Source organism: Juglans microcarpa x Juglans regia, chromosome 7S, assembly GCF_004785595.1.
Source record: "Juglans microcarpa x Juglans regia isolate MS1-56 chromosome 7S, Jm3101_v1.0, whole genome shotgun sequence".
Taxonomy (NCBI): Eukaryota; Viridiplantae; Streptophyta; class Magnoliopsida; order Fagales; family Juglandaceae; genus Juglans; species Juglans microcarpa x Juglans regia.
Window position 1 is genome coordinate 10,697,355 of NC_054607.1, and position 26,339 is coordinate 10,723,693.

The 26,339-nt window shown below is 37.2% G+C and overlaps 1 protein-coding gene and 1 long non-coding RNA gene across 2 annotated transcripts; both read left to right on the forward strand.

Annotated features, from left to right (window-relative positions):
* Positions 1–1,687: 1,687 nt before the first annotated feature.
* Positions 1,688–26,255, forward strand: LOC121240806 (putative disease resistance RPP13-like protein 1). The gene is made up of 2 exons (XM_041138336.1): positions 1,688–3,720; positions 24,164–26,255. Exons 1-2 carry the CDS (start codon positions 1,910–1,912, stop codon positions 26,253–26,255), a joined length of 3,903 nt encoding a protein of 1,300 aa, XP_040994270.1. The 5' UTR covers positions 1,688–1,909.
* On the forward strand, positions 8,502–8,898 carry LOC121240987. The gene is made up of 2 exons (XR_005935614.1): positions 8,502–8,548; positions 8,695–8,898. It is a non-coding gene; the product is annotated as an uncharacterized LOC121240987 (long non-coding RNA).
* Positions 26,256–26,339: the final 84 nt, after the last annotated feature.

The following is a 26,339-nucleotide window of genomic DNA, read 5'->3' on the forward strand; positions in this document are numbered from 1 at the left end:
CGCCAGCCGCTTATAAATCAAAGTTCAGTGTCCTCATCGCCCAATAGGCTCTGTGTTCTATCTCCATGGCTAGATGGCAAGCTCTTCCATAAACAAGCCGATAAGGTGACATCCGATCGGCCCATAGCGCATCATCTAACCTTCTCGCCCAGTCTGTCCGAGAGACACTCACGATCTTCTCTAGTATGCACTTTAGCTCCCGATTAGACACCTTGACCTAGCCGCTCGTTTGAGGATGGTATGGTGTCACCACATGATGGGTAACTCCATACTTAGTTAGTAGCGTTTCAAATTGGCGATTGCAAAAATGTTTTCCGCCAACACTGAATTGATTATGGCCCTCGGAGTGCCAAATCAGGAAAATATGTTCTTCCGCAAGAAATTTACCACGACCCTCGTATCATTGGTTGGCAAGGCGACCACTTCATCCCATTTGGAGACATAATCTACAGCCACCAGAATAAATTTATTAGAATGAGGATGGAAAATGATCCAGGAAATCTATACCCCACACATCAAATAATTCAATCACTAAATATTGTTTAAAGACATCTCATGTTTCCTAAAAATGTTGCCAATCATTTGACAATGATCACATAAAGGAACAAAATTAAAAGAGTCTTTAAAAATAGTCGGCTAATAAAAGCTGCATTGTAAAATTTTTGCTGTTATTTTTGCTCCACCAAAATGGCCGCGCCGCCCGCTTCCAAAGAGTGGTAGTATCTGAGTAGCTCTCCATCTCTTCCTCGGGCACACATCTTTTGATTATTTGATCTGCGCAATGCTGATATAGAAAAGGTTCCTCTCAAAAACAAACGTAAGGTTAAACTTAAATTTAACAATATGAAAAATGTTGTATAAAATGGCGTGCGAAGAAGATGTTTGGATGTCAAGAAAATGTGTGTTACAAAAAGGAATTGAAGTTGCGAAACTAAGATTTTGGATAAGCATTTTATATACAAACTTTGATTTTTTTTTTTTATAGTTATTTCCTTTGGTTTTCTTTATAGGTATTCACAAACTTTCTTTGATTTTCTCAGTATTCAAACCAATGACAAGTAGAAAAATCTAGAGTTAATAATAAAAAAAGAAATAACTGACACAAAATCGAGAATTAAAGAGGACCTAAATAGGTGAAAAGTAAAAAAAAATGAAAAATTTTTATGTTTCCATTTCTTTTCTCTCTCCTACTGACTGAGGAAGAAATCCAAACGATGTAAGAAATTTTAACATGTTACTGAGAGTAAATAGGACCAGATGAGGGAAAAATTTTACGTTGTCCCTAAAGATCTCCCAACATGTGAAGTTTTTGTGACCAATGTTTTTGCGGCAACGTTGTTAGTGGTCGTGAAAGACAAACTTATTGCATTTTCGTCCCACTATTTTCAGGAAATACTCATTCGTCGTGAAAAAGCATCTTTTTGCGTTGTGAAAAAAACCAAGCAAGCCTAACAGCCCATTCTGCAGAGACGTCGTGTGAGTTTAATATTCGTCAAGTCGTGATGGGAAGTCAAGCTTGGAATGAATTAAAAAAGCAAAGGACATTATTGCATGGAATGGTAGATGGCATGTTGAACGATGGTTCGACCTGTTTGCATGTCGTCTTTCCTTTGGTTGCTTTCCCTTTTTTGTTTGATTCCTTTGCTCCAAAACATGACGTTGGGTGTTGACTGTCGGCCACATGCTTGTATTGGGTAAAGTGATTTGCGAATAACGTGAATGAATGAGTTGGCCTCCACTAACACACCCTGATCTCATTGATTTATTTATTTTATTAATTTCTCATTAATTTCTTTACTTCAGTTTTGCTTCTAGCGTTGAAACAAAAGCTCATCATAATCTTATCTCTCCACTATTCTTATCACTTTGCTTCATTTCCTTTGCTTCCTTCCATTACAAATCAGAAACCATGGCTGAGCTTGCAGGCATATTTCTCTCCCCACTCCTCCAAGCGTTTTTTGAAAGGGTGACATCTCGTGAATTTGTTTACTTTTTTCGACGAGAAAAACTCGACCAAGCACTCTTGAACAAACTGAAGATAGCTTTGCTGTCTGTGAATGCTGTGTTTGAAGATGCAGAGGAAAAGCAAGTGGTAAATCCCAACGTAAAAGAATGGCTCGATGAGTTGAAAGATACTATCTATGATGCAGAGGACACCTTGGATGAGATTGATACCGAAGTCATGCGTTGCGAGTTGGATGCTGAATTTCATACCACTACAAGCAAGGTACGAAAAGCCATCTCTACTTCTCTTAAAGTACCATTTGTCAAGAAAATAGAACCAAAGATAAAACAAGTGCTTGACAGATTGGAGTATCTTGTAAGTCAAAAGAACAATATGGGTCTAAAAGAAGGCGTTCAAGGAAATCCATCTGAAAGATTGCCCACAACTTCTTTGGTTGAAGAATCTGGTATTTGTGGTAGAGAAGATGATAAGGAGAAAATAATTAATTCCTTGTTCTCAGATGATGTAAGTGGCAATAAGTTGTTTGTGATTGCTATTGTCGGTATGGGAGGGCTCGGCAAGACCACCCTTGCTCAGCTTGTATACAATGACGAGAGCGTGAAGGAACATTTTGACCTTAAAGCATGGGCTTGTGTTTCGGATGACTTTGACGTCTTTAAGGTAACAAAAGCAATTCTAGAGGGAGTAGATTCATCCGCTAATGGTGATGGTAAGACTTTAAACTGGCTTCAAACTACACTAAAGGAGAGTTTGACGGGAAAGAAATTTCTACTTGTTTTAGATGATGTTTGGAATGATAATTATATTAATTGGGAGGTCTTAAGTAATCCCTTCAGATTTGGAGCACAAGGGAGCAGAGTTTTGGTAACCACACGTGAAGAACGAGTAGCATCGGTCATGCAAACTACTTTACCTTACTATCTGAAGGCATTACCAGAAAAAGAATGTTGGTCACTTTTTGTAAGACATGCGTTTCGTGGCAGTATCCATCCAGAGCTAGAAGCAATTGGAAGACAGATCGTGGAAAAATGCAAAGGTCTGCCTTTAGCAGTCAAGACAATTGGAGCTCTCTTGTGGTCTAAAGTAGATGCTGATGATTGGAATAAAATATTAAAGAGCGAGGTGTGGGACATGTCGACTGAAATTATTCCTGCTCTAAGATTAAGTTATAAATATTTGCCCTCACATTTAAAGCGATGCTTTGCTTATTGTTCGATATTTCCAAAAGATGAATTTTTCACAAAAAAGAAATTAGTCCTATTGTGGATGGCAGAAGGTTTCTTGAAAAAATCTAAAGACAAAACAATGGAGCAAGTCGGTCATGATTACTTCTCTGATCTGGAATCGAGATCGTTATTATTTAAACAATCAAGTCCTGTGTTTGATCTAGATTTTGGAACGTTTGTTTCAAGCTTCGGAATGCATGATCTTGTCAACGACTTAGCAAGATTTGTATCTGGGCAATTTACCTTTAGATTGGAGGGTGGCAATTCGCTCCAAGTTACGAACAAGACTCGTCACTTATCAATTGTTGAAAACATCCCAAAGACGTTAGAGGCACTTTACAAGGCCAAGGGGTTGCGCACTTTTCTCCCAATAAATTCTGCTTTTTGGAATGGAACACTCCCACATGATTCGTTGCCCATGTTGAGATTCTTACGAGTGCTTTCCTTAGTAAGGAATAGAAATTTAACTGAGTTGCCTGATTCAATTGGCAAAATTAGACATCTACGATATTTGGATCTCTCTGAAACATCAATTAGAAAACTACCTGATTCTATATGTAAATTGTGCAATTTGCAAACATTGAGATTACGGAATTGTCTGTATCTTACTGCATTTCCCAGAGATATGCATAAACTCGTTAGTTTGCGTCATCTTTTTTTAAATGGAAGTGCCATAACAGAGATGTAACGCCCCGATCCCGAGGGTCTGGAGAGTTAACTCATAAAACCTGATAATCAGCTCTAACAAGGCTAGAGTACTTCCAAATTCAAGAATATATCTATTTTTCAACCCTCCAAATCGAACGTAAAACTTCAAATAAATAAATCAAATAAACTCATTTATCCAATATTCAATCCAATAACCCAAATAAAATCAACTCTTCTTCATGTCTCAAATAACAATTAGAAATAATAAAACATTAACATAGTCTCCACAAATCGTCTAAATCCATTGAAGTAAACTTAAGAAAGATAACTAATATCCAACACCAACACTAATATCATGAGATACCCAACAACAATTCAATGCTAATCTTCTCCATAGACTCTAATACTGATCTCCAGTTGAACCTTCAATGTCATCTGAAATATTATGGAGATAAGGGGGGTGAGTTATCAACAACTCAGCAAGCAGAGAGCATATACTAGCATGTAAACATGAGCATTTATAACATTTAATAAGCCGAACAAAACATTTACTTTCAGAATGCAAAAAAAAAAAACAAACAAAGCTTGTACAAAAACTTTAGAGTGAAATTTTCAGAAAACTAAACTTATTCCAAAAAGAACATCCGTTGGCATTTCCAAACTGAAATATTATAATTAAATCATCTCTTAGCATCACTTCGGGACAATACCATGTTTAACCCCCGTGGTAGGGTTATAAACCACCATTATACCCGTGGCTGGGCCATTTCCCATGTTTCACCCCCGTGGTAGGGTTATAAACCACCATTACACCCGTGGCTGGGCCGTATACCATGTTTCACCCCCGTGGTAGGGTTATAAACCACCATTATACCCGTGGCTGGGCCTTAACAGAAACAGAACGGATTTCATCGAAAATCCGGTTACACACATATACCAAGTCAGAACTCCATGCCAAGGTTTTCAGATGACACATCATTTCAAAACAAAATACTGAAAAGCTTCAGATCATTTCACATGTTCGAGATAAACATAAACCAAAATATTCTCATTTGTTCATAACAAAACTTCTAGATTTTCATATTCGCTCTTTTACATAGTTCAGAAATAAAGTGCACAAAACTAGCTCATGTCTACACTAGTCATGACAGAAAAACACTTTCTCTTATATAGAATTTATACATATGCAGAATAAACATCTGAGGTTGTTTTCAGATCATCTCTTTCAAAAGAAAATAAACACATTTATTCTCAAAGTCAACCTCATTTTATTTATTTTATGCAAAACTAGTATATGAACCCCGCTTACCTGACTTCTTCGTATTATCAACACCTTGAGCCGGAACTCTAATAGTAACGCCACCTAACCAAAAGAACATATATCCAACAATTAATAATCAATCTAGTAGACTGCTATTTATTGAGTAATAAATCAAAACAGTCCCTTCACAACTCAATAACTATCCTAATAATTAAACCCGAACAACTCTCTTCATCCATTCGCATTAAAAACCCAAAACCAAACTTCACTTCCAACCTTCGAATAAAATAATTTCAGTGCAAGCATCCATATTCTAGTCATTGAACAATTGAAGACTTGCATAAAAATCTTACACAACTAGCTCCAAAACACCCATCAATTTACACTAAATAGTTTCAAATGATAGTCCGAAACATTCTCACAAATCCATCCAAAAATCATACTCCTCAACATAAAAATTCCATCATACTCAACCACCATTAAAACAGTAACTCTATTACAATTCACAAACCACACCTATCAATCAAAAGCTACCAAAAGCTTCGGAGGACTTACCCCAAGAGACAAACAATTCCCAAAACTCCAAACCGCTTCGAATGGGTCACTACAATTCACGTCCAAAAATATTCACAGCAATCTCTAGTGAAAGAGAAAATGACCTACACAAGGAAAGTTTGAGAATCTGAGTGTGTGCGTGTGATCAAAACAGGGAAAGAAACCGAAATTGGAGAGAGACCCGCATGACTAAGAATCGGCAGAACAGAGGAAAGGAGGAAGAAGAATCATAAAGGAAAAAAAAAAAAAGCCATAATAGAAGAAGAAATTACCGAGTTTTGTTCAAAAACTGAATGAAATTGCAGTGGAAAACCGTTTGAAATTCGGAACCCTTGAGTCGAGCGGACGGTGAAGGTATGGAGAAGATGAGAAGAAGAGAAAAAATTGGATGAGAGGATCCGGTTGTAGTGTCTGCCGAAGTGAGCTAAATCGATTCTTGAGTGTAGTAAGAGATGAAGATCAACTGCTAGGATTATGGAGAGGGGGTTGGTGCGCACGGTTAGAGTGATGTGCAGAAAATAAGGTGTAGAGGGGGAAAACGTGAGGAAGAAAAACAGTGCAGCAGAGGAAACTCACCTAAACGACGCCGTCCGTCCTTCCACTTGAGCTCACGGGCTGGGCTTCGTCCTGACCTCAAAGGGGCTGGGCCTAAAGCCCGGTTATCACAAGAGATGCCGTTACAACTGGGTAGACTAAAATGTCTACAGACTTTGGATATATTTGTTGTCAACAAACATTGCGGATCAAGCAATATTGGGGAGTTGGGGAAGCTTGAATATATTAGGGGGAATCTCTCTATTGAGAACCTCCAAAATGTCAAATCTCCTGTCGATGCTTTGGATGCAAGCTTGAAGGATAAGAAGCGCCTTGAAGACTTCACGCTGAAATGGGACGCTACAAGTAGCAATATTTCAGAAAGTGATCAAATAACTGTATTGGAGAATCTCCGACCCCATACAAACCTGAAAAGTCTATGAATCTACGATTATGGTGGTAAGAGCTTTCCGAATTGGATCGCTCATCATTAGTTCTCTAAGATAGAATCTATTTATCTCTATAATTGTAAATATTGCCACATCTTGCCATCATTTGGACAACTACACGCTCTTGAGAGCCTCTGCATCATTGGGTTTCATGGAATTGCTAGAGTGGGTATGGAGTTCTATGGTAGCGATTCTTCTACGTTTAAGCCATTCGAAGCCTTGAAAGTTCTAAAGTTTGAAGACATGCCAGATTGGGTAAATTGGTTATGTTTTGATTCTGAAAATGAAGGTGAAGCTTTTCCTCGTCTTGAAGTGCTTCATATTGTTAAGTGCCCCAAGCTAACAGGAGGGTTGCCCATCCATCTTCCTTCTTTAGCCAAACTTAAGATTGTTGAATGTTCGCAGCTGGAGGCCTCACTCCCAAGGTCTCCTACTCTACATCAATTGCAGTTAACAAATTGTAATGAGGTTCTATTAAATGAATTGCCATCTGGATTGCGAAAACTAGTACTTAAAGGATCTGATGCATTACAGTCCCTACCAGAGGGAGTGATGGATTCTAGCAGTCCTCTTCAAGAATTGGAAATCGATGGTTGTTGCTCGCTCATGTTACTTTCCGATGATGGTCTACCCTCCACATTAGAAACTCTTAAGATCTCAGACTGTAAGAAGTTAGAATTCCCAGTGCACTTCAACTATTCATCCCTCAAACTGTTGTACTTGAAAAATAGTTGTGATTCTCTTAGGTGCTTTCCCATAAACTTAATCGCAGATATCGATGTTTTCACCATCGAGGGATGTGAGAATCTGGAGTCTCTTACTGATTCAGAACAACATGATAGTGATTTAGCCGCCTCGATTATAAGAATCAAGAATTGCCCTAATTTCGTATCATTTCCAGATGGAGGATTGCGTGCCCAAAAACTGAAAACATTTGAGATAGGTGATTGTGGGAGTTTAAGGACGTTGCCTGACAAGATGCACCTACTCCTTCCATCTCTTGAGTCACTATCTATCAGCAAGTGTCCAATGCTGCAATCATTTGGTGAAGGGGACTTGCCTACCAATTTAAAATCGATTTTCATCGAAGATTGTGACATACTTGTTGCCTGTCGAACGACATGGGGTCTGCAAAAACTCCACTCTCTTAAAAAATTGTCAATCCATGGCAAATGCGAAGATGTGGAGTCTTTTCCAGAGCCGGCGTTGCTGCCCATGACTATGACCCGTCTTGCCATCTCTAGATTTTCAAATATGACATCTCTAGACAAGAAGGGCCTTCAACACCTCACCGTTCTTGAAGACTTGTATATCTGTAACCTCTCAAGGCTTAAGTTCATGCCAGAAGAGAGATTGTTCGACTCCATTTCTACTCTCATCCATCTTACCATCGGTGAAATTCCAAATATGATATCTTTGGACAACTTGGGCCTTCAACACCTCACGTCTTTGAAGACGATGGAGATCTATGATTGTCATAATCTGAAGTTCTTGCCAAAAGATGGGTTTCCTGCCTCCATTTCTACTCTAAAGATCATCAGATGTCCACTGTTGGAGAAACAGTTGCAAAATAAAAAAGGAAAAGAATGGCGCAAGGTCGCTCACATCCCTAATAAAGTGATTTGAATGGCTTCTTCTAAAAGCCAAACATATGAACTACATTCACCTTTCAAAGCAAGGTATTTCTTTTCCCAACCATTTATCATTATAATTTGATTACAAAAATAGATTTCTTTATAAAAAAAAAAAAAAAAAAAAGACCTATTATTTTTGTACACTTTTCCTTTTTGTTTTTTATAGATGACATTGCATGAAACTTATATATTTAGGCATTATTCTTTTATTGTTTTATATTGTATGTTGGTTTCTTTCAGTTGCATGCATGCGTCTCAACAAATCTCAGTTTGACGTGAAATGTGATATTGTAAAACAATTTTTATTATAAAATAGATGTAACCTATAGTATCAATCTCATTCTCAGTTTATTTTTCTGATTTTCATTTATTGTTATATTAAAAAATTATTTGTATTTTTCTCGTCAGATATCAGTTGAAGAGATTAACACGATTGCATCTCACACGTGGAGATCAGATAGAAAGAAAATCAAAGTCTAAAAGGTAGGTGTTGGAAAGAATTCGACGGAGATAGGGAGAGTCAAATCCAGAGTTTGTGAGAAGAAGAGTTCAATTGATCAAATTCAATTTAAAGTCCAATAATGTGGCTTGATTATGGCTGTTAGTCACGGCTTAGTTCTGCTTTTAGTGTCTTAAAAATATAATCTGCTGTGAAACACATTTGCTTTTGTTTATTAGGTTGTGCATGTATTTGTATCTCACATGCATCTCTATGGGCTCCTTGTAGATCATTCGGTTGCGGGTGGCTCTTCCAAAATGGTGGTTGGGCCATGGCATGATGTGATTCCTGAGCAATATTTATAGGTTCCAGATCAGTCTCTTGTATTTCCTTTTTTTCTTTTCTTTTTTTTTTATTTCTTTCTAAAAAGAAAAATTACAGATCAGTACATATTTTTAATTTCCTTTTACATTGAGTATAAATCAATATTATTAAATCAGGACATGTCAACTTTTCAATCAAGTAATTTGACATATCATCTATTAGTGTCAACAAGTCAAGTAAAAAGAATGAGTTAATTTCAATAACTAAATAAAGTCATTTTTTAACAATCTAATTTCAATTCAACCTACTTATATGGTTGTAAAATAGTAGGAATTTGATTTCAACTTTTTTTTTTCTTTTGGGAAAAGAACTACTTAAGAGTTCCCTAACAAGATTGTCAGCCCATCCATCCCTTTCTTCATATATGTGTGAATTAGATGGCATGTTGAACGATGGTTCCACCTGTTTGTAGTATTTTCTTTTGTTCTTTCTTAAGGCTGAGCAAAAATTTAAAAATTAGACGGTTTGTGTTGGGACCGGGCGGGGGCGGGTTATTGGCGGGTCTGTAGTGGGTGCGCTGCACCTCTGGTTGCGTTGGAACTGGATGTGGTGATTGTGGTGGTAGAAGTTGTTTAAAAACTACGCATGGGTATCAAAATGTAGTTATTATCTATAGTTTTTAGATAAAATATCCTTGCATGACATATATAGTATTGTTTGGATGAATGTTCCTATATCTAACAAAAACAATACGCGCATTTGCGTGTACAAATGATATATTAATTTGAAAACTCAAAACATTTGGATGAATGACGTACACCCCTGCAGTTTTGCGCTACTCAAAACGTCAAACACTCACAACCAGCAATAGACCAACTTGAAGATCATGATCAACCTACAGATGAAGTCAGATAAACGATTTCCATTGTACAGTAATCTAAGTATTTATTTCAACAACAACTCTCATCTGACCATATATCAAATTAATATAAATACGAATGTAGTTATACACGTACGCACAATATTATATGTATTGAGTTACTGTACTATTTTATCAGTTTTTTTTTTTTTTAATTTGAGTTGCAAATTTTAAATTTAAGAAAGGTCAATATTTTAATTAACGACTTTCTAAATCAGTATTCAAAAAATAATACGATCGATGTGGGACACGCTCCTTCCAGACATCCAAACCAAACCCAAATTGCCACCTTCATTGCTCCTAGGGTTGTAATCGATCCTAGCCGAGTCAAGCTTTTGAGTTATCAAGTCGAGCTGGACTCAAATAACTCGAGCTGAGCGCTCGTCGAGCCGAGTAGATTTCGAGTTGATCAAACACAAGCTCGGGCCGAGTTGAGTATTTTATCGATATTTATTTGTACTTTTAACAGGCAGTCAAGTTATTACTCAAGTTTTGTTTGTGCTCTTATATATAATTTTTGAATGAATTGAATAATTAAAAATATCAAATTACAAAATAAAATATTAAATCTAATAAAGTTTTTACAATCAATATATAAACCTTATATTGAACTATAAAATTCTAATATGTTTATGAATACATTTCTTATATGGTTATACATTATAGTATATAATGAAACTACCAAGTCCTATATACTAATTGTTACACATTTAAAATGGATAAATGGATGTTAATATAGTATAGTATTTAAATGCTATAACGTATTCTAGGTTAGTGTTTGTATAAATGATATTTAAAATTAGACACACAATAGATGTACTTCTCCGTTTAATTGAATAACTTTGGATTGTATTTATACATGAATGTAAAAGGAATAAAAGAATATTGTTGGTAACAATAACCTGAGAGAAATCCTAACAACCTTCTCTACTGTTCTATTCTAGAAGATAGTACACTGATTTATAATGGACGTGTAAATTGATTCTGCTCTGTTGTTGTGGCTGAGGTGCAGGACGTGCCTGCCAACTGTATGTCTAAAGGTGTGATGGAGTCACTTATTCTGATAAAGTGCCCCAAGCTAACAGGAGGGATGCCCATCCATCTTCCTTCTTTAGCCAGACTTGTGATTGCTGAATGTTCGCAGCTGGAGGCCTCACTCCCAAGGTCTCCTACTCTACGTCAATTGGAGTTAACAAATTTTAATGAGGTTCTGTTAAATGAATTGCCATCTGGATTACAAAAACTAGTACTTAAAAGATCTGATGCATTACGGTCCCTACAGGAGGGAATGATGGATTCCAGTAGTCCTCTTCAAGAATTGGAAATCGATGGTTGTTGCTCGCTCATGTTACTTTCCGATGATGGTCTACCCTCCACATTAGAAACTCTTATGATCTCAAACTGTAAGAAGTTAGAATTCCCAGTGCACTTCAACTATTCATCCCTCAAAGAGTTGTACTTGGAAAATAGTTGTGATTCTCTTAGGTGCTTTCTAGTAAAGTTAATCGCCGAGATCAATATTTTCACCTTTCAAAGTTAGGTATTTTCTTTCCCAACCATTTATCAATATAATTCAATATTTTTATTTTAGGTTTGCTTAAAACTTATGAGTATCTCTCTCATTTGGTCTGCAGGTTTCTTTCAATAGATCTCAGTTTCACTATCAATCCTCATTATCTGGTGTCATATTCTTCAAACCAAATCATCTTACTAAAAGGAAAATTACTAACAATGAACATTGCTCTGCAATACTGGCCATAGCATATATATCAATGAATGAGCAAATATGCAACTCTATTTGCTGATGTTTGCTCGTTAGAGAATTCCTGTGTGATTTTTATTATGAAAGAAGAATTTATGTGTAATTTCTAAAAGAGGATGGTCATCATGTTCAGAATTTCACAACAAAATTTATTTGAAAGCAGGTGGTGCTTCAGACTCAAACACAAGCAGCGGGCAACCTTAACCTACAAAATCTTGACATTGAGGAAATTTCTGCAAAGAATAGCAACTCTCTTAAACTGCAAATTAGATGTCTATGCCAGGAAAAGCCTGATCGGTAAGTCCTTCTAATTAGAAAATATCTACAAAATCGAAATCCTAAGAGATCTAACTGGCTACTCCCCTGAAAAGATCTCGGATTAAGCAAGTGGCAAGAAATCTGAATGCAGATTCTGCTCTTCCACCTCCTCATTCTTATTTAATTTGATATTTTTTCATCAAAATTTTATTTAATCTGAATGCACTTATCCTTGATGGTTACTATATCTGGCAATCTACTGTGGCCTTTTCATTTATAAAAATCTTCTGATATTAATTTGAATTTTGATGTCATTATAATCTTCTCTATGTTTTTTTTTTCGTAGGTTTGGAAGCATGCAGGATATGTTGAGGTGGATGACTTAAAATATGTCTGCACTTTGAATATGAGATGTGTGACTTCACGTTTTATAAAAAGAAGTACTATAATCACAAAAAAGATCTCATAAAAATAAATCTACAAATTAATGTGATCTGATTCTCATTAAAATGTTATATTATAAAATTTTGGAACAATCTCATTCTCAGTTTATTTTTCTGGTTTTCATTTATTGTTATATTTAAAAATTATTTATATTTTTATCCTCAGATTTCAGTTGAAGAGATCAGGTTTCCATTAAACAATCAAAAGAAAATCAGACAGGAGTCTTATTTTTCAGATGAACATTATGGCCTCGTTTGATACAAAAAGTATTTCATCTCATTTTATTTTATCATTACAACTTTCTTAAATTTCCACACAAAATATAATAAATAATTTAATTTTTTTAAATATCAAAATAATAATAATATTAAAAAAATATTCTAATAATATTTTATTTAATTTTTAATTTTTGTCTTAACTTATATCTTCTCTGCTCACTGTCTAAATCGTATCATAATCTCCTACACAGAGAGATAGATAGAAAATCAAAGTCTAAATGGTGGGTGTTGGGAAAGCATTCGACGGAGAAAGTGGGAGTCAAAATCCAAAGTCTGAGAAGAAGAGTTCAATTCAAACTTAATTTAAAGTCCAATAATGTCGCTTGATTATGGCTGTTAATCACGGCTTAGTTCTGTTTTTAGTGTCTTAGAGTTATTTATTCAAGTAATTAGAATGTTCAATACTTTTGTTATCCCATTTATTTATGAATTGTGTTTACTATAAGTTCATATTTTTATGGTTTCTTATCGTATATGATGCTGTATTTTCATCATTTTCTTTTTCTTTTGACTGAAGATTAATTGTTCGGTGGTCTTCGACCTCTCTCAACCCCAAAAACTATTTCAAGAGGTGAGAATTTTCCTTACTCTTATAAACTGACTGCCAGCTCCCTTCTACAACCGATGTGGGACAACTCAAATAATCTCTTCCTCACACATCGAGCCCTGGGTTGGAGCAGCAACAACCTTTTTCTCCCACGGATTGTTGAGCCTAAGACTGTTGGTAAACCTGAACTTTGATACCACTTTGTTGGGAGAAATAATCTACAATTTACTACAAAAAATAAGGCATTTTTCAGCCCTCAAAATCGTCACAAATACTCCAAATAATCGCTGCATTTAATCATTTGCGACTATTTTTAAATCACTGTATTTTCGACGAAATAAAAGTGTCATTTTTGATCAATTTCAGCAATAGACAAAAATTGTCGCAAAAAGTTATTATTCCTGACGATTTTAATCCGTCGTAATTATCCCAAAAATCGACAGAAATAGCGCTTCGATTTACCATTAAATTATTGAAAAAAGTCAATTGCCGCAAAAGGTTAATAAATCGCCGCAAATGACTCAAAATTTTTTCCAGCGATTTTAAATTATCGTTGCTATAATATATTTCCAGTGGTTAATTGTTAGATCGCCACAAATAATTATTTCTAGCAAATAAATTATTTCCGTCGAATTTTACTCGCCGGAAAAGGCTTTCCAAAAAAATTAAAAAAAAAGAAGAAGCACAAGAACAGAATAAATTAAAAAATATAACACATCCACACTTTGATGTTCTTGCTAAAAAAACATATTTGCACAAGTGAGAAGCACAAAACCAGAATTACAAATGATCTAAAAACCAATAACAAATATCACCAAGGTATGCATCTTCCCATCGCCTTCGTAGCCACGGGGACAAGTAAATGCGAAACTCCAACAATTATGGTGCATTTTGCTGATCCATTGCAGGGTTTCCCCATTTTGCACTCATCAATATCTGAACACATTGCAGCATGTGCAGATTCTAGTAGATAATAGAAAAGATCGATATTTAACTAACAAGTGCATGTCAACTAGCTGGTGTATATTTTGCCATGCATGCATTCATTGATCACAATATCTCAAGATACAAGTGAAAGTGTATGTACCTAAGTGGCCCGTAGATTCATTACAAAACAAATCCCAAGACAGAAATGTGCATAAATTGACGTCTGATAAAGCCATGAACACAGCTCCAATGTGCATAAAATAGTGTCACTGAGGTAGATGTTACCATAATAGGGAAGCTCTGTAGCTCCTGAGACATACCACCAAACTTTTTAGGCACTAACGGCACCAAAGCAGGGGAGGATAAAAATCAACAGGAGCTTCATTGACCTCTGCAAGAATAACGAATTTCACCGATCCTTGAACTAGACCAGCCGGATTGAGTTCATTGTTTGCTAGAAAACCAAGACAGAAATGCTAATCTCTATTTTTGAGGAGTTGAGTTTAGCATGCTATTTTGTGTTGGTTATCTCTATGTATTAATGGAACCTAACATTATCCGTCTTACACTCCTGGTTCGTGTGAGACTAGGTTGAAAAAGTAGTTATTTGTCTTGAGGTTTAATATAACATTGAAAACTAAAAAGTTGTCGCCGTGTTGCCCTGTTTCCGAGAAAATTGGAGAGAAAGAGCAAGCAGGAAAATCTACTGGATTTGAATTGGAACAAAATTACGGAATCAAAGACATCCTAAACTTTACTAGATTTGAATTGGAAAATTTAATTGTTGTTTTTTGAGCAATATTCTAAATAATTGACTCAAACCATGCTTCGCAATCAAACACCAATATTAGGTACATATTTAGAAGAAGAAGAAAAAAACACCTGGAGCTACTCTGCATACCCATGTTGGACTTTGTCCCTGGCATCGCCTAATTTCAGGTGCTTGAGCGAGATCCATGAGGGGGAGAGCAGAGTAGCGAGATCCATGAGGTATGCTTTGTTAGAGCCAGCAGGACAGGGGCTCGGTGTGCCGGACGCACATGATTGGACCAGTGTGAGTTATTTTGTTGAATTTTTAAGAACTTTTTATGAGATAACCATGCGGCTATCTGGATCCAAATATATGACTGCGAACTCATTTTTCAGCGAGCTCTCAGAGCTTCACTTCCAGTTGGAAAATAGTTGTACTGACTCTGCTGGATTGTTATATGCTATGGCTACGAGGATGAAGATCAAATATGATAAATATTTGGAGAATATTGAGAAGATAAATAGATTGCTATTTGTGGCTGTGATCCTTGACCCCCGAGTTAAGTTGGCCGTTCTAGAATTTTGGATAAATTCCGTCCTCGGGGCAGTGAAGGCTGCAGAGTTTATTAAATTGTTAAAAAATGATGTTGATGACTTATATCATCACTACAGTACTAGTGCTCAGCCTTCATCCGCAGTTGGTAGCTCCTCACATTCGAGGCCGACAGGATTGACAGTTTCCTCAGGTGATACTGACCCATCTGTAGGGGTTAGAGGCAATCGTATTATACAACAGTATCATCAACTCATGTCAACAAGGAATATTATGCATTGTATATATGAGGTTGAACGATATTTTATGGAAGCTGTCGAGGTACCTAGTGATGTATTTCAGTTATTAACTTGGTGGAAAGTTAATTCCACCAAGTATCCAGTCCTTTCCCGTGTGGCCCGAGATGTGCTAGCCATTCCTGTCACTACGGTTGCCTCAGAGTCGGCATTTAGCACTGGAGGTCGCGTGTTGGATGCTTATCGGAGTTCATTGTCACCGTCAATCGTGGAGGCCCTCGTTTGCACACAGAATTGGATACGTGAAACGCCTATTGGACTAGATACCGTTGGCGTTGATGCCGAGAGCTATAGGCTTGAATCGGGTAAGTTTATATGCTTTTAAATGATGATTTAATTATTTTTAATGTTTCTAACTTCTACTTTTTTTGATTTTATAGATCTAATTGTGAACCCTAACATAATTACTGATGATTGAGAGTCTGGAACGGACGCTACTTGAGAGTTGGGATGGAGTTGAGACAACCTCCTTTCTTGGTAAGAATCAAATTATTCTTTTACCGTATTCAATTTTTTATTATCAATTTTTTTTCATCTATTGATTGCTACTTTCTATCTTCATTTCAGGCATGACCAATGGAACAAAAAGTATTTGAGTGAAATCCGTGTTTAATTTTTATGTAGTTATATTTCAAGATTGAGTCATATTGTTATTACGTTATAAATGAGACTGTTATAACTTATGGCTACATCATACATGTTATTTACTTTTTAAACTATTTATATAGTTATATTTATGTAGTTATATCCCGAGCAAAGACGTGAGATAAGTACTCTTTATTCTATAATTTCTATTAGTACTTATCCATCCTCTCTCAAACGTTTAGAATTTATTATCCAACTGAAATTAATCAAATTATAGAAATTCGTACCATCATTCTTTTTTATAAAATTTTAAATTTATGTAATTTTCAACTCATGAGTCATGAGCACTTTTAATGCTAAATTCCAGGCGGACATAAAACAAATTAAAGATATAATCAAAATTCAGTAACAAAATCAGAACGAATATTTAAATTATTGAAAACTCTTGAATAAACCAAATATTTGTAGATCGTTCACTTTTAAAAAAAATATATATGTTGCTCACTATCTGAAACGAAATTGAACAATAAAATTTAAATAATAATAAAAAAAAGAACAAAATTTCCGAAATTGAGTTCGGAAATTTTGTTCGGAGTCGGAGCTCCGACCTCCGTTCGGAACTCCCTCCGAACTTCAGTCGGAGTTCCGATCGGAGGTCGGAGCTCCGACCTCCGATCAGAATCATACTCCGACTGCGTTCGGAGTCGGAGTCGGAGGTGAAATTCGACTCCGACTTTTGTCGGAGTCGGAGGTCGGAAATGACAACTCCGACTCCGTCGGAGTCGAAGCCCACCCCTAATTAGAATTAAGCAATGAGAATTTTTCCTAAAAATGATAATCAATTTCAATCATATTTTTATTATAGACTTTTTATTCATCAAACCATATTGTTTTTATCATCATCATTATTATTTTTATTATTGTTTTTATTATTTTTTTTTTAGAAAATAATATCATTTCTCCTGATTTTGTCCAATTTTGTCATTTGAATATTTTCCTTGAAGGTGCAGCCATGTACTCTTTGGAGATCTCCTCGCCTCTTCGTTCTTGCAAAATGAAAGAAAAGGAATAATAATAAGTAAAAATAAAAATAAATAAATAAATAAAAACTTGGGTTGCCTCCCAAAAGTGCTTTATTTAGAGTCTGTAGCTAGATATTGTCTACTTAGCATTTATTAATGGCGAGATCGATGGAGCACTCTTCCGAGTTAAAGTCTCCATCCATATAGAGTTTTAGTCTCTGTCCATTTACTTGAAATGTGTCTTTTGTCTCGTGATGGACTTCAATAGCCCCATAGGGGAAGACATGGATTACCACAAACGGTCCCGACCACCGAGAGCGCAACTTTCCCAGGAAGAGTCGAAGTCTTGAGTTAAATAATAAAACTTTCTACCCAACTTCGAATTCCCTTCTCAGAATATTCTTATCGTGCTATCGTTTAGTTTTATCTTTGTAAATCAGAGCATTCTCATAAGCATCATTGCGGAACTCATCCATCTCGTTGATCTACAGTATTCTCTTCTCGCCAGCCGCTTATAAATCAAAGTTCTGTGTCCTCATCGCCCAATAGGCTCTGTGTTCTATCTCCATGGCTAGATGGCAGGCTCTTCCATAAACGTGCCGATAAGGTGATATCCTGATCGGCCCATAGCGCATCATCTAACTTTCTCGCCCAGTCTGTCCGAGAGACACTCACGATCTTTTCCAGTATGCACTTTAGCTCCCGATTAGACACCTCGACCTAGCCGCTCGTTTGAGGATGGTATGGTGTCACCACATGATGGGTAACTCCATACTTAGTTAGAAGCATTTCAAATTGGCGATTGCAAAAATGTTTTCCGCCATCACTGAACTGATTATGGCCCTCGGAGTGCCAAATCAGGAAAATATGTTCTTCCGCAAGAAATTCACCACGACCCTCGCATCATTGGTTGGCAAGGCGACCACTTCCACCTATTTGGAGACATAATCTACAGCCACCAGAATAAATTTATTAGAATATGAGGATGGAAAATGACCCATGAAATCTATACCCTACACATCAAATAATTCAATCACTAAAATATTGTTTAAAGACATGTAAGGCCCAGTTTCTTTGTCAAAGTGGCTTGGAACCGTGCGTGGAAATGGCCCAGCCATTTCAGTGCTTAGTGAGACCACCAAGCGGCGTCGTTTTAGGGAGGTTAGTAGTTCTCTTCCTCCATCTCCGTCACTTTCTCCCTTTCTCTTCGCATTTTCAGTTATTATTTAAGTTTCTCCAGCAACTCTCTCTCGTCTCCCACGTCTCCCACATCTCCCACGTCTCCCTCTTCTCTTTTCGATTTCATCTTTGTTTCTGGTTACTGGCATTAGTTTGAGTTTCCGAATCCCATGCCCTAGACCTCCTCACGTGGATTTCTGTTGCTGCGTTGCTTCTGGTTTCCCGAGTGTTGCCGTCTGCTATACTCTGTTTTTCCTCCATTTCTGCATTTTGGTTTCCGTCTGCAACTCACGGGCATCAATTCGCATCCCCTCCATTTTCGATTGGTAAGGGTTTCTTTCTCATCCAAGTATCGGTTTCTCCTTCTGTAACCGTGCGATTTCTGCTTCTTAGTTTTGGGTTTGGTTTATCTTCTTTTTGATGCAATATCTGTTTTGGCTGTGAGTTTGAGTAGTTTTTGTGGGTTTTCTGGTTGTTGCGTGGTGAGTATTTCGGGTTGGTGTTTTGTCCTAGGTTTGGATTATTTGAAGTTTCATTGTAGTGGAATTGTTGGACTGGTGGTGGAGAAAATATTTGGAAGTGTTAGTTTATACTTTATGTTATGGAGTTGGGAATGGAAAGAAAAGTGCTTTGTGTAGTGTAAACTGGTTTTGTTGGCAAAATCTGCGTACTTCGCTCAAGCAGACTGTCGAGCGCGATTCGAGCGAACAGCCAAATGAGCATTCGCTCGAGCGGAGTGTCGAGCGAGACTCGAGCGAACCTCTCTGTCTTGCATTCGCTCGAGCGGAGTGTCGAGCGAGACTCGAGCGAACCTCTCTGTCTTGTTTTAGCTCGAGCGGAGTGTCGAGCGATACTCGAGCGAACCTCTCTGACTTGCCTTCGCTCGAGCGGACTGTCGAGCGAACTTGGCTCGAGCCAACTGTCGAGCCAACTTTCAGCAAACACTTTTTCAGTTCCGAATCAGTCTCCACTTATAGCCAACGTACTGAGTTTAGTATAGAATATTTTGGGTCGAAGTGTGGGCTGTCTGGATTGTTATTTGGCTAGTTAAGTTTGATTAAACTCGTTGAATTATGGTCTAGAGTTTGAGTTCTTGAGTTGTTTAAGACCAATTGTGTATTGTTGGACTTTAATATTTAGTTTATATTATCTTATGAATAGGTGGCGAGACGGATAGAGATCGTATTCAAGTCATAGATAATACGCTGCAGGAGTCAGGTAAGCGGGGTTCCTATGCTAGGTTTTATACAAGTTAATAAGACTGAGGTTGATTTTCTGAAAACTTTGCATATTTTGTGTTGTGTTGGGAACTTGTGAAAATAAAGATCAACCTCGGTCACTCATCTGCATACTCATGAAATCTGTACGAAAAAGGGAAAAATATGTTCTGGCATGCATTGTGTAGACATGAGCTAAATTCTGTCATGTGGTTTCTGAAATCTGAAAAATGAGCGATATTGAGAATATGAAAAGTTGTACATTTATTTAGAAAGATGTTCTGACTTTTGTGTTCAGTGTCGGTAAACTGTCTGATTCTGTTTCGGTACTCTGTATTATTTTGATATAACATTTGAAAACCTTTGGCATGGTGTACTGGTTTTTTGTATCTGACTCTGTCTCTGCTTTGCTCTGCTCTGCTCTGTTATGCTCTGCTCTGTTTGGGTTGGTACCAACTTCTCTGTCTCTGAGTGCACCCACTTTGGAAACAAAGTGGTTTTATTGTGGTCTTTCCTGTGTGCACACTCGGGGCTCCGAGAAGAATAAAGGAAAGATTTCACCTCTGTCTCTGCCTGGTTTGGCCACCGGGGTTAGCACAACCCTACCACGGGGGTGAAACATGGTCTCTGCTCTGTTTGATGCTCTGTTTTGATTTGATGATGATACTCAGTTTATGTTATGCCAAAGTACCATGGGTTTTACTTGTTTTAAAACCATCGCTCTGTTATTTTGAAAATATGTTCTGTTCTGCATGATAACTCTGGAAAAATATTTTGTTCTGCATACTCTCCTTGATAAATGCTCATGTTTGCACGCTAGCATATGATTTCTGCTTACTGAGTTGTTGATGACTCACCCCCTACCATTATAATATTTTTCAGATGATGTGGTGAGTCCAAATGAGGACCTGGATTAGAATGCTCTTTGTGTCTAAAGCTGAGGAGATGTTGGTAGAAGAAGGACTTCTGGTGTTCTTAGTTTTAATATCTTTGGGTTTTATTTATGTCTTGAGTTTAGTAAGATTTATGAAATATTTAGTTGGTTTGTTATGACTATCGGGAAGTTATGGACCCCTTTGATTTATTATTATTGCATTAAAGATTGTGTGGAGTTTATAATGAGATTAATGAGAAGATTTGAGATTGATTTTCATTTATGAAGTTGTTGGAGATTATCCTTTGGATGTGTTGGGAGACATGTTTATGAGTGACAGGTAGTAATTCTCCAAGCCACCCGGGTTTGGGGCGTCACAAGACATCTCATGTTTCCTAAAAATGTTGTCAATCCTTTGACAATGATCACATAAAGGAACAAAATTAAAAGAGTTTTTAAAAATAGTCGGCTAATAAAAGCTGCATTGTAAAACTTTTGCTGTTATTTTGCTCCACCAAAATGGCCGTGCCGCCCGCTTCCAAAGAGTGGTAGCGTCTGAGTAGCTCTCCATCTCTTCTTCAGGCACACATCTTCTGATTATTTGATCTGCGCAATGTTGATATAGAAAAGGTTCCTCTCAAAAACAAACGTAAGGTTAAACTTAAATTTAACAATATGAAAAATGTTGTATAAAATGGCATGCGAAGAAGATGTTTGGATGTCAAGAAAATGTGTGTTACAAAAAGGAATTGAAGTTGCGAAACTAAGATTTTGGATAAGCATTTCATATACAAACTTTGATTTTTTTTTTTTATATAGTTATTTCCTTTGGTTTTCTTTATAGGTATTCACAAACTTTCTTTGATTTTCTCAGTATTCAAACCAATGACAAGTAGAAAAATCTAGAGTTAATAATAAAAAAAGAAATAACTGACACAAAATCGAGAATTAAAGAGGACATATATAGGTGAAAAGTAAAAAAAAATGAAAAATTATTTTGTTTCCATTTCTTTTCTCTCTGCTACTGACTGAGGAAGAAATCCAAGCGATGTAAGAAATTTTAACATGTTACTGAGAGTAAATAGGACCAGATGAGGGAAAAATTTTACGTTGTCACTAAAGATCTCCCAACATGTGAAGTTTTTGTGACCAATGTTTTTGCGGCAACGTTGCTAGTGGTCGTGAAAGACAAACTTATTGCATTTCGTCCCACTATTTTCAGGAAATACTCATTCGTCGTGAAAAAGCATCTTTTTGCGTTGTGAAAAAAACCAAGCAAGCCTAACAGCCCATTCTGCAGGGACGTCGTGTGAGTTTAATATTCGTCAAGTCGTGATGGGAAGTCAAGCTTGGAATGAATTAAAAAAGCAAAGGACATTATTGCATGGAATGGTAGATGGCATGTTGAACGATGGTTCGACCTGTTTGCATGTCGTCTTTCCTTTGGTTGCTTTCCCTTTTTTGTTTGATTCCTTTGCTCCAAAACATGACGTTGGGTGTTGACTGTCGGCCACATGCTTGTATTGGGTAAAGTGATTTGCGAATAACGTGAATGAATGAGTTGGCCTCCACTAACACACCCTGATCTCATTGATTTATTTATTTTATTAATTTCTCATTAATTTCTTTACTTCAGTTTTGCTTCTAGCGTTGAAACAAAAGCTCATCATAATCTTATCTCTCCACTATTCTTATCACTTTGCTTCATTTCCTTTGCTTCCTTCCATTACAAATCAGAAACCATGGCTGAGCTTGCAGGCATATTTCTCTCCCCACTCCTCCAAGCTTTTTTTGAAAGGGTGACATCTCGTGAATTTGTTTACTTTTTTCGACGAGAAAAACTCGACCAAGCACTCTTGAACAAACTGAAGATAGCTTTGCTGTCTGTGAATGCTGTGTTTGAAGATGCAGAGGAAAAGCAAGTGGTAAATCCCAACGTAAAAGAATGGCTCGATGAGTTGAAAGATACTATCTATGATGCAGAGGACACCTTGGATGAGATTGATACCGAAGTCATGCGTTGCGAGTTGGATGCTGAATTTCATACCACTACAAGCAAGGTACGAAAAGCCATCTCTACTTCTCTTAAAGTACCATTTGTCAAGAAAATAGAACCAAAGATAAAACAAGTGCTTGACAGATTGGAGTATCTTGTAAGTCAAAAGAACAATATGGGTCTAAAAGAAGGCGTTCAAGGAAATCCATCTGAAAGATTGCCCACAACTTCTTTGGTTGAAGAATCTGGTATTTGTGGTAGAGAAGATGATAAGGAGAAAATAATTAATTCCTTGTTCTCAGATGATGTAAGTGGCAATAAGTTGTTTGTGATTGCTATTGTCGGTATGGGAGGGCTCGGCAAGACCACCCTTGCTCAGCTTGTATACAATGACGAGAGCGTGAAGGAACATTTTGACCTTAAAGCATGGGCTTGTGTTTCGGATGACTTTGACGTCTTTAAGGTAACAAAAGCAATTCTAGAGGGAGTAGATTCATCCGCTAATGGTGATGGTAAGACTTTAAACTGGCTTCAAACTACACTAAAGGAGAGTTTGACGGGAAAGAAATTTCTACTTGTTTTAGATGATGTTTGGAATGATAATTATATTAATTGGGAGGTCTTAAGTAATCCCTTCAGATTTGGAGCACAAGGGAGCAGAGTTTTGGTAACCACACGTGAAGAACGAGTAGCATCGGTCATGCAAACTACTTTACCTTACTATCTGAAGGCATTACCAGAAAAAGAATGTTGGTCACTTTTTGTAAGACATGCGTTTCGTGGCAGTATCCATCCAGAGCTAGAAGCAATTGGAAGACAGATCGTGGAAAAATGCAAAGGTCTGCCTTTAGCAGTCAAGACAATTGGAGCTCTCTTGTGGTCTAAAGTAGATGCTGATGATTGGAATAAAATATTAAAGAGCGAGGTGTGGGACATGTCGACTGAAATTATTCCTGCTCTAAGATTAAGTTATAAATATTTGCCCTCACATTTAAAGCGATGCTTTGCTTATTGTTCGATATTTCCAAAAGATGAATTTTTCACAAAAAAGAAATTAGTCCTATTGTGGATGGCAGAAGGTTTCTTGAAAAAATCTAAAGACAAAACAATGGAGCAAGTCGGTCATGATTACTTCTCTGATCTGGAATCGAGATCGTTATTATTTAAACAATCAAGTCCTGTGTTTGATCTAGATTTTGGAATGTTTGGTTCAAGATTCGGAATGCATGATCTTGTCAACGACTTAGCAAGATTTGTATCTGGGCAATTTACCTTTAGATTGGAGGGTGGCAATTCGCTCCAAGTTACGAACAAGACTCGTCACTTATCAATTGTTGAAAACATCCCAAAGACGTTAGAGGCACTTTACAAGGCCAAGGGGTTGCGCACTTTTCTCCCAATAATTTTTGCTTTTCGGAATGGAACACTCCCACATGATTTGTAGGGAATATAAATTTTACTGAGTTGCCTGATTCAATTGGCAAAATTAGACATCTACGATATTTGGATCTCTCTTTAACACGAATTAGAAAACTACCTGATTCTATATGTAAATTGTGCAATTTGCAAACATTGGGATTACAGAATTGTCTGTATCTTACTGCATTGCCTAGAGATATGCATAAACTCGTTAGTTTGCGTCATCTTTTTTTAAATGGAAGTGCCATAACAGAGATGCCGTTACAACTGGGTAGACTAAAATGTCTACAGACTTTGGATATATTTGTTGTCAACAAACATTGCGGATCAAGCAATATTGGGGAGTTGGGGAAGCTTGAATATATTGGGGGGAATCTCTCTATTGAGAACCTCCAAAATGTCAAATCTCCTGTCTATGCTTTGGATGCAAGCTTGAAGGATAAGAAGCACCTTGAGGGCTTCAGGCTGAGATGGGACGCTACAAGTAGCAATATTTCAGACAGTGATCAAATAACTGTATTGGAGAATCTCCGACCCCATACAAACTTGAAAAGTCTCAATATCGACAATTATGGTGGTAAGAGCTTTCCGAATTGGATCGCTCATCATTCGTTCTCTAAGATAGAATCTATTAATCTCTACAATTGTAAATATTGCCACATCTTGCCATCATTTGGACAACTACACGCTCTCGAGAGCCTCTACATCATTGGGTTTCATGGAATTGCTAGAGTGGGTATGGAGTTCTATGGTAGCGATTCTTCTACGTTTAAGCCATTCGAAGCCTTGAAAGTTCTAAAGTTTGAAGACATGCCAGATTGGGTAAAGTGGTTATGTTTTGATTCTGAAAATGAAGGTGAAGCTTTTCCTCATCTTGAAGAGCTTTATATTATTAAGTGCCCCAAGCTAACAGGAGGGTTGCCCATCCATCTTCCTTCTTTAGCCAGACTTATGATTGTTGAATGTTCGCAGCTGGAGGCCTCACTCCCAAGGTCTCCTACTCTACGTCAATTGGAGTTAACAAATTGTAATAAGGTTCTATTAAATGAATTGTCATCTGGATTGCGAAAACTAGTACTTAAAGGATCTGATGCATTACAGTCCCTACCAGAGGGAGTGATGGATTCCAGCAGTCCTCTTCAAGAATTGGAAATCGATGGTTGTTGCTCGCTCATGTTACTTTCCGATGATGGTCTACCCTCCACATTAGAAACTCTTAAGATCTCACACTGTAAGAAGTTAGAATTCCCAGTGCACTTCAACTATTCATCCCTCAAACTGTTGTACTTGAAAAATAGTTGTGATTCTCTTAGGTGCTTTCCCATAAACTTAATCGCAGATATCGATGTTTTCACCATCGAGGGATGTGAGAATCTGGAGTCTCTTACTGATTCAGAACAACATGATAGTGATTTAGCCGCCTCGATTATAAGAATCAAGAATTGCCCTAATTTCGTATCATTTCCAGATGGAGGATTGCGTGCCCAAAAACTGAAAACATTTGAGATAGGTGATTGTGGGAGTTTAAGGACGTTGCCTGACAAGATGCACCTACTCCTTCCATCTCTTGAGTCACTATCTATCAGCAAGTGTCCAATGCTGCAATCATTTGGTGAAGGGGACTTGCCTACCAATTTAAAATCGATTTTCATCGAAGATTGTGACATAATTGTTGCCTGTCGAACGACATGGGGTCTGCAAAAACTCCACTCTCTTAAAAAATTGTCAATCCATGGCAAATGCGAAGATGTGGAGTCTTTTCCAGAGCCGGCGTTGCTGCCCATGACTATGACCCGTCTTGCCATCTCTAGATTTTCAAATATGACATCTCTAGACAAGAAGGGCCTTCAACACCTCACCGTTCTTGAAGACTTGTATATCTGTAACCTCCCAAGGCTTAAGTTCATGCCAGAAGAGAGATTGTTCGACTCCATTTCTACTCTGATCCATCTTACCATCGGTGAAATTCCAAATATGATATCTTTGGACAACTTGGGCCTTCAACACCTCACGTCTTTGAAGACGATGGAGATCTATGATTGTCATAATCTGAAGTTCTTGCCAAAAGATGGGTTTCCTGCCTCCATTTCTACTCTAAAGATCATCAGATGTCCACTGTTGGAGAAACAGTTGCAAAATAAAAAAGGAAAAGAATGGCGCAAGGTCGCTCACATCCCTAATAAAGTGATTTGAATGGCTTCTTCTAAAAGCCAAACATATGAACTACATTCACCTTTCAAAGCAAGGTATTTCTTTTCCCAACCATTTATCATTATA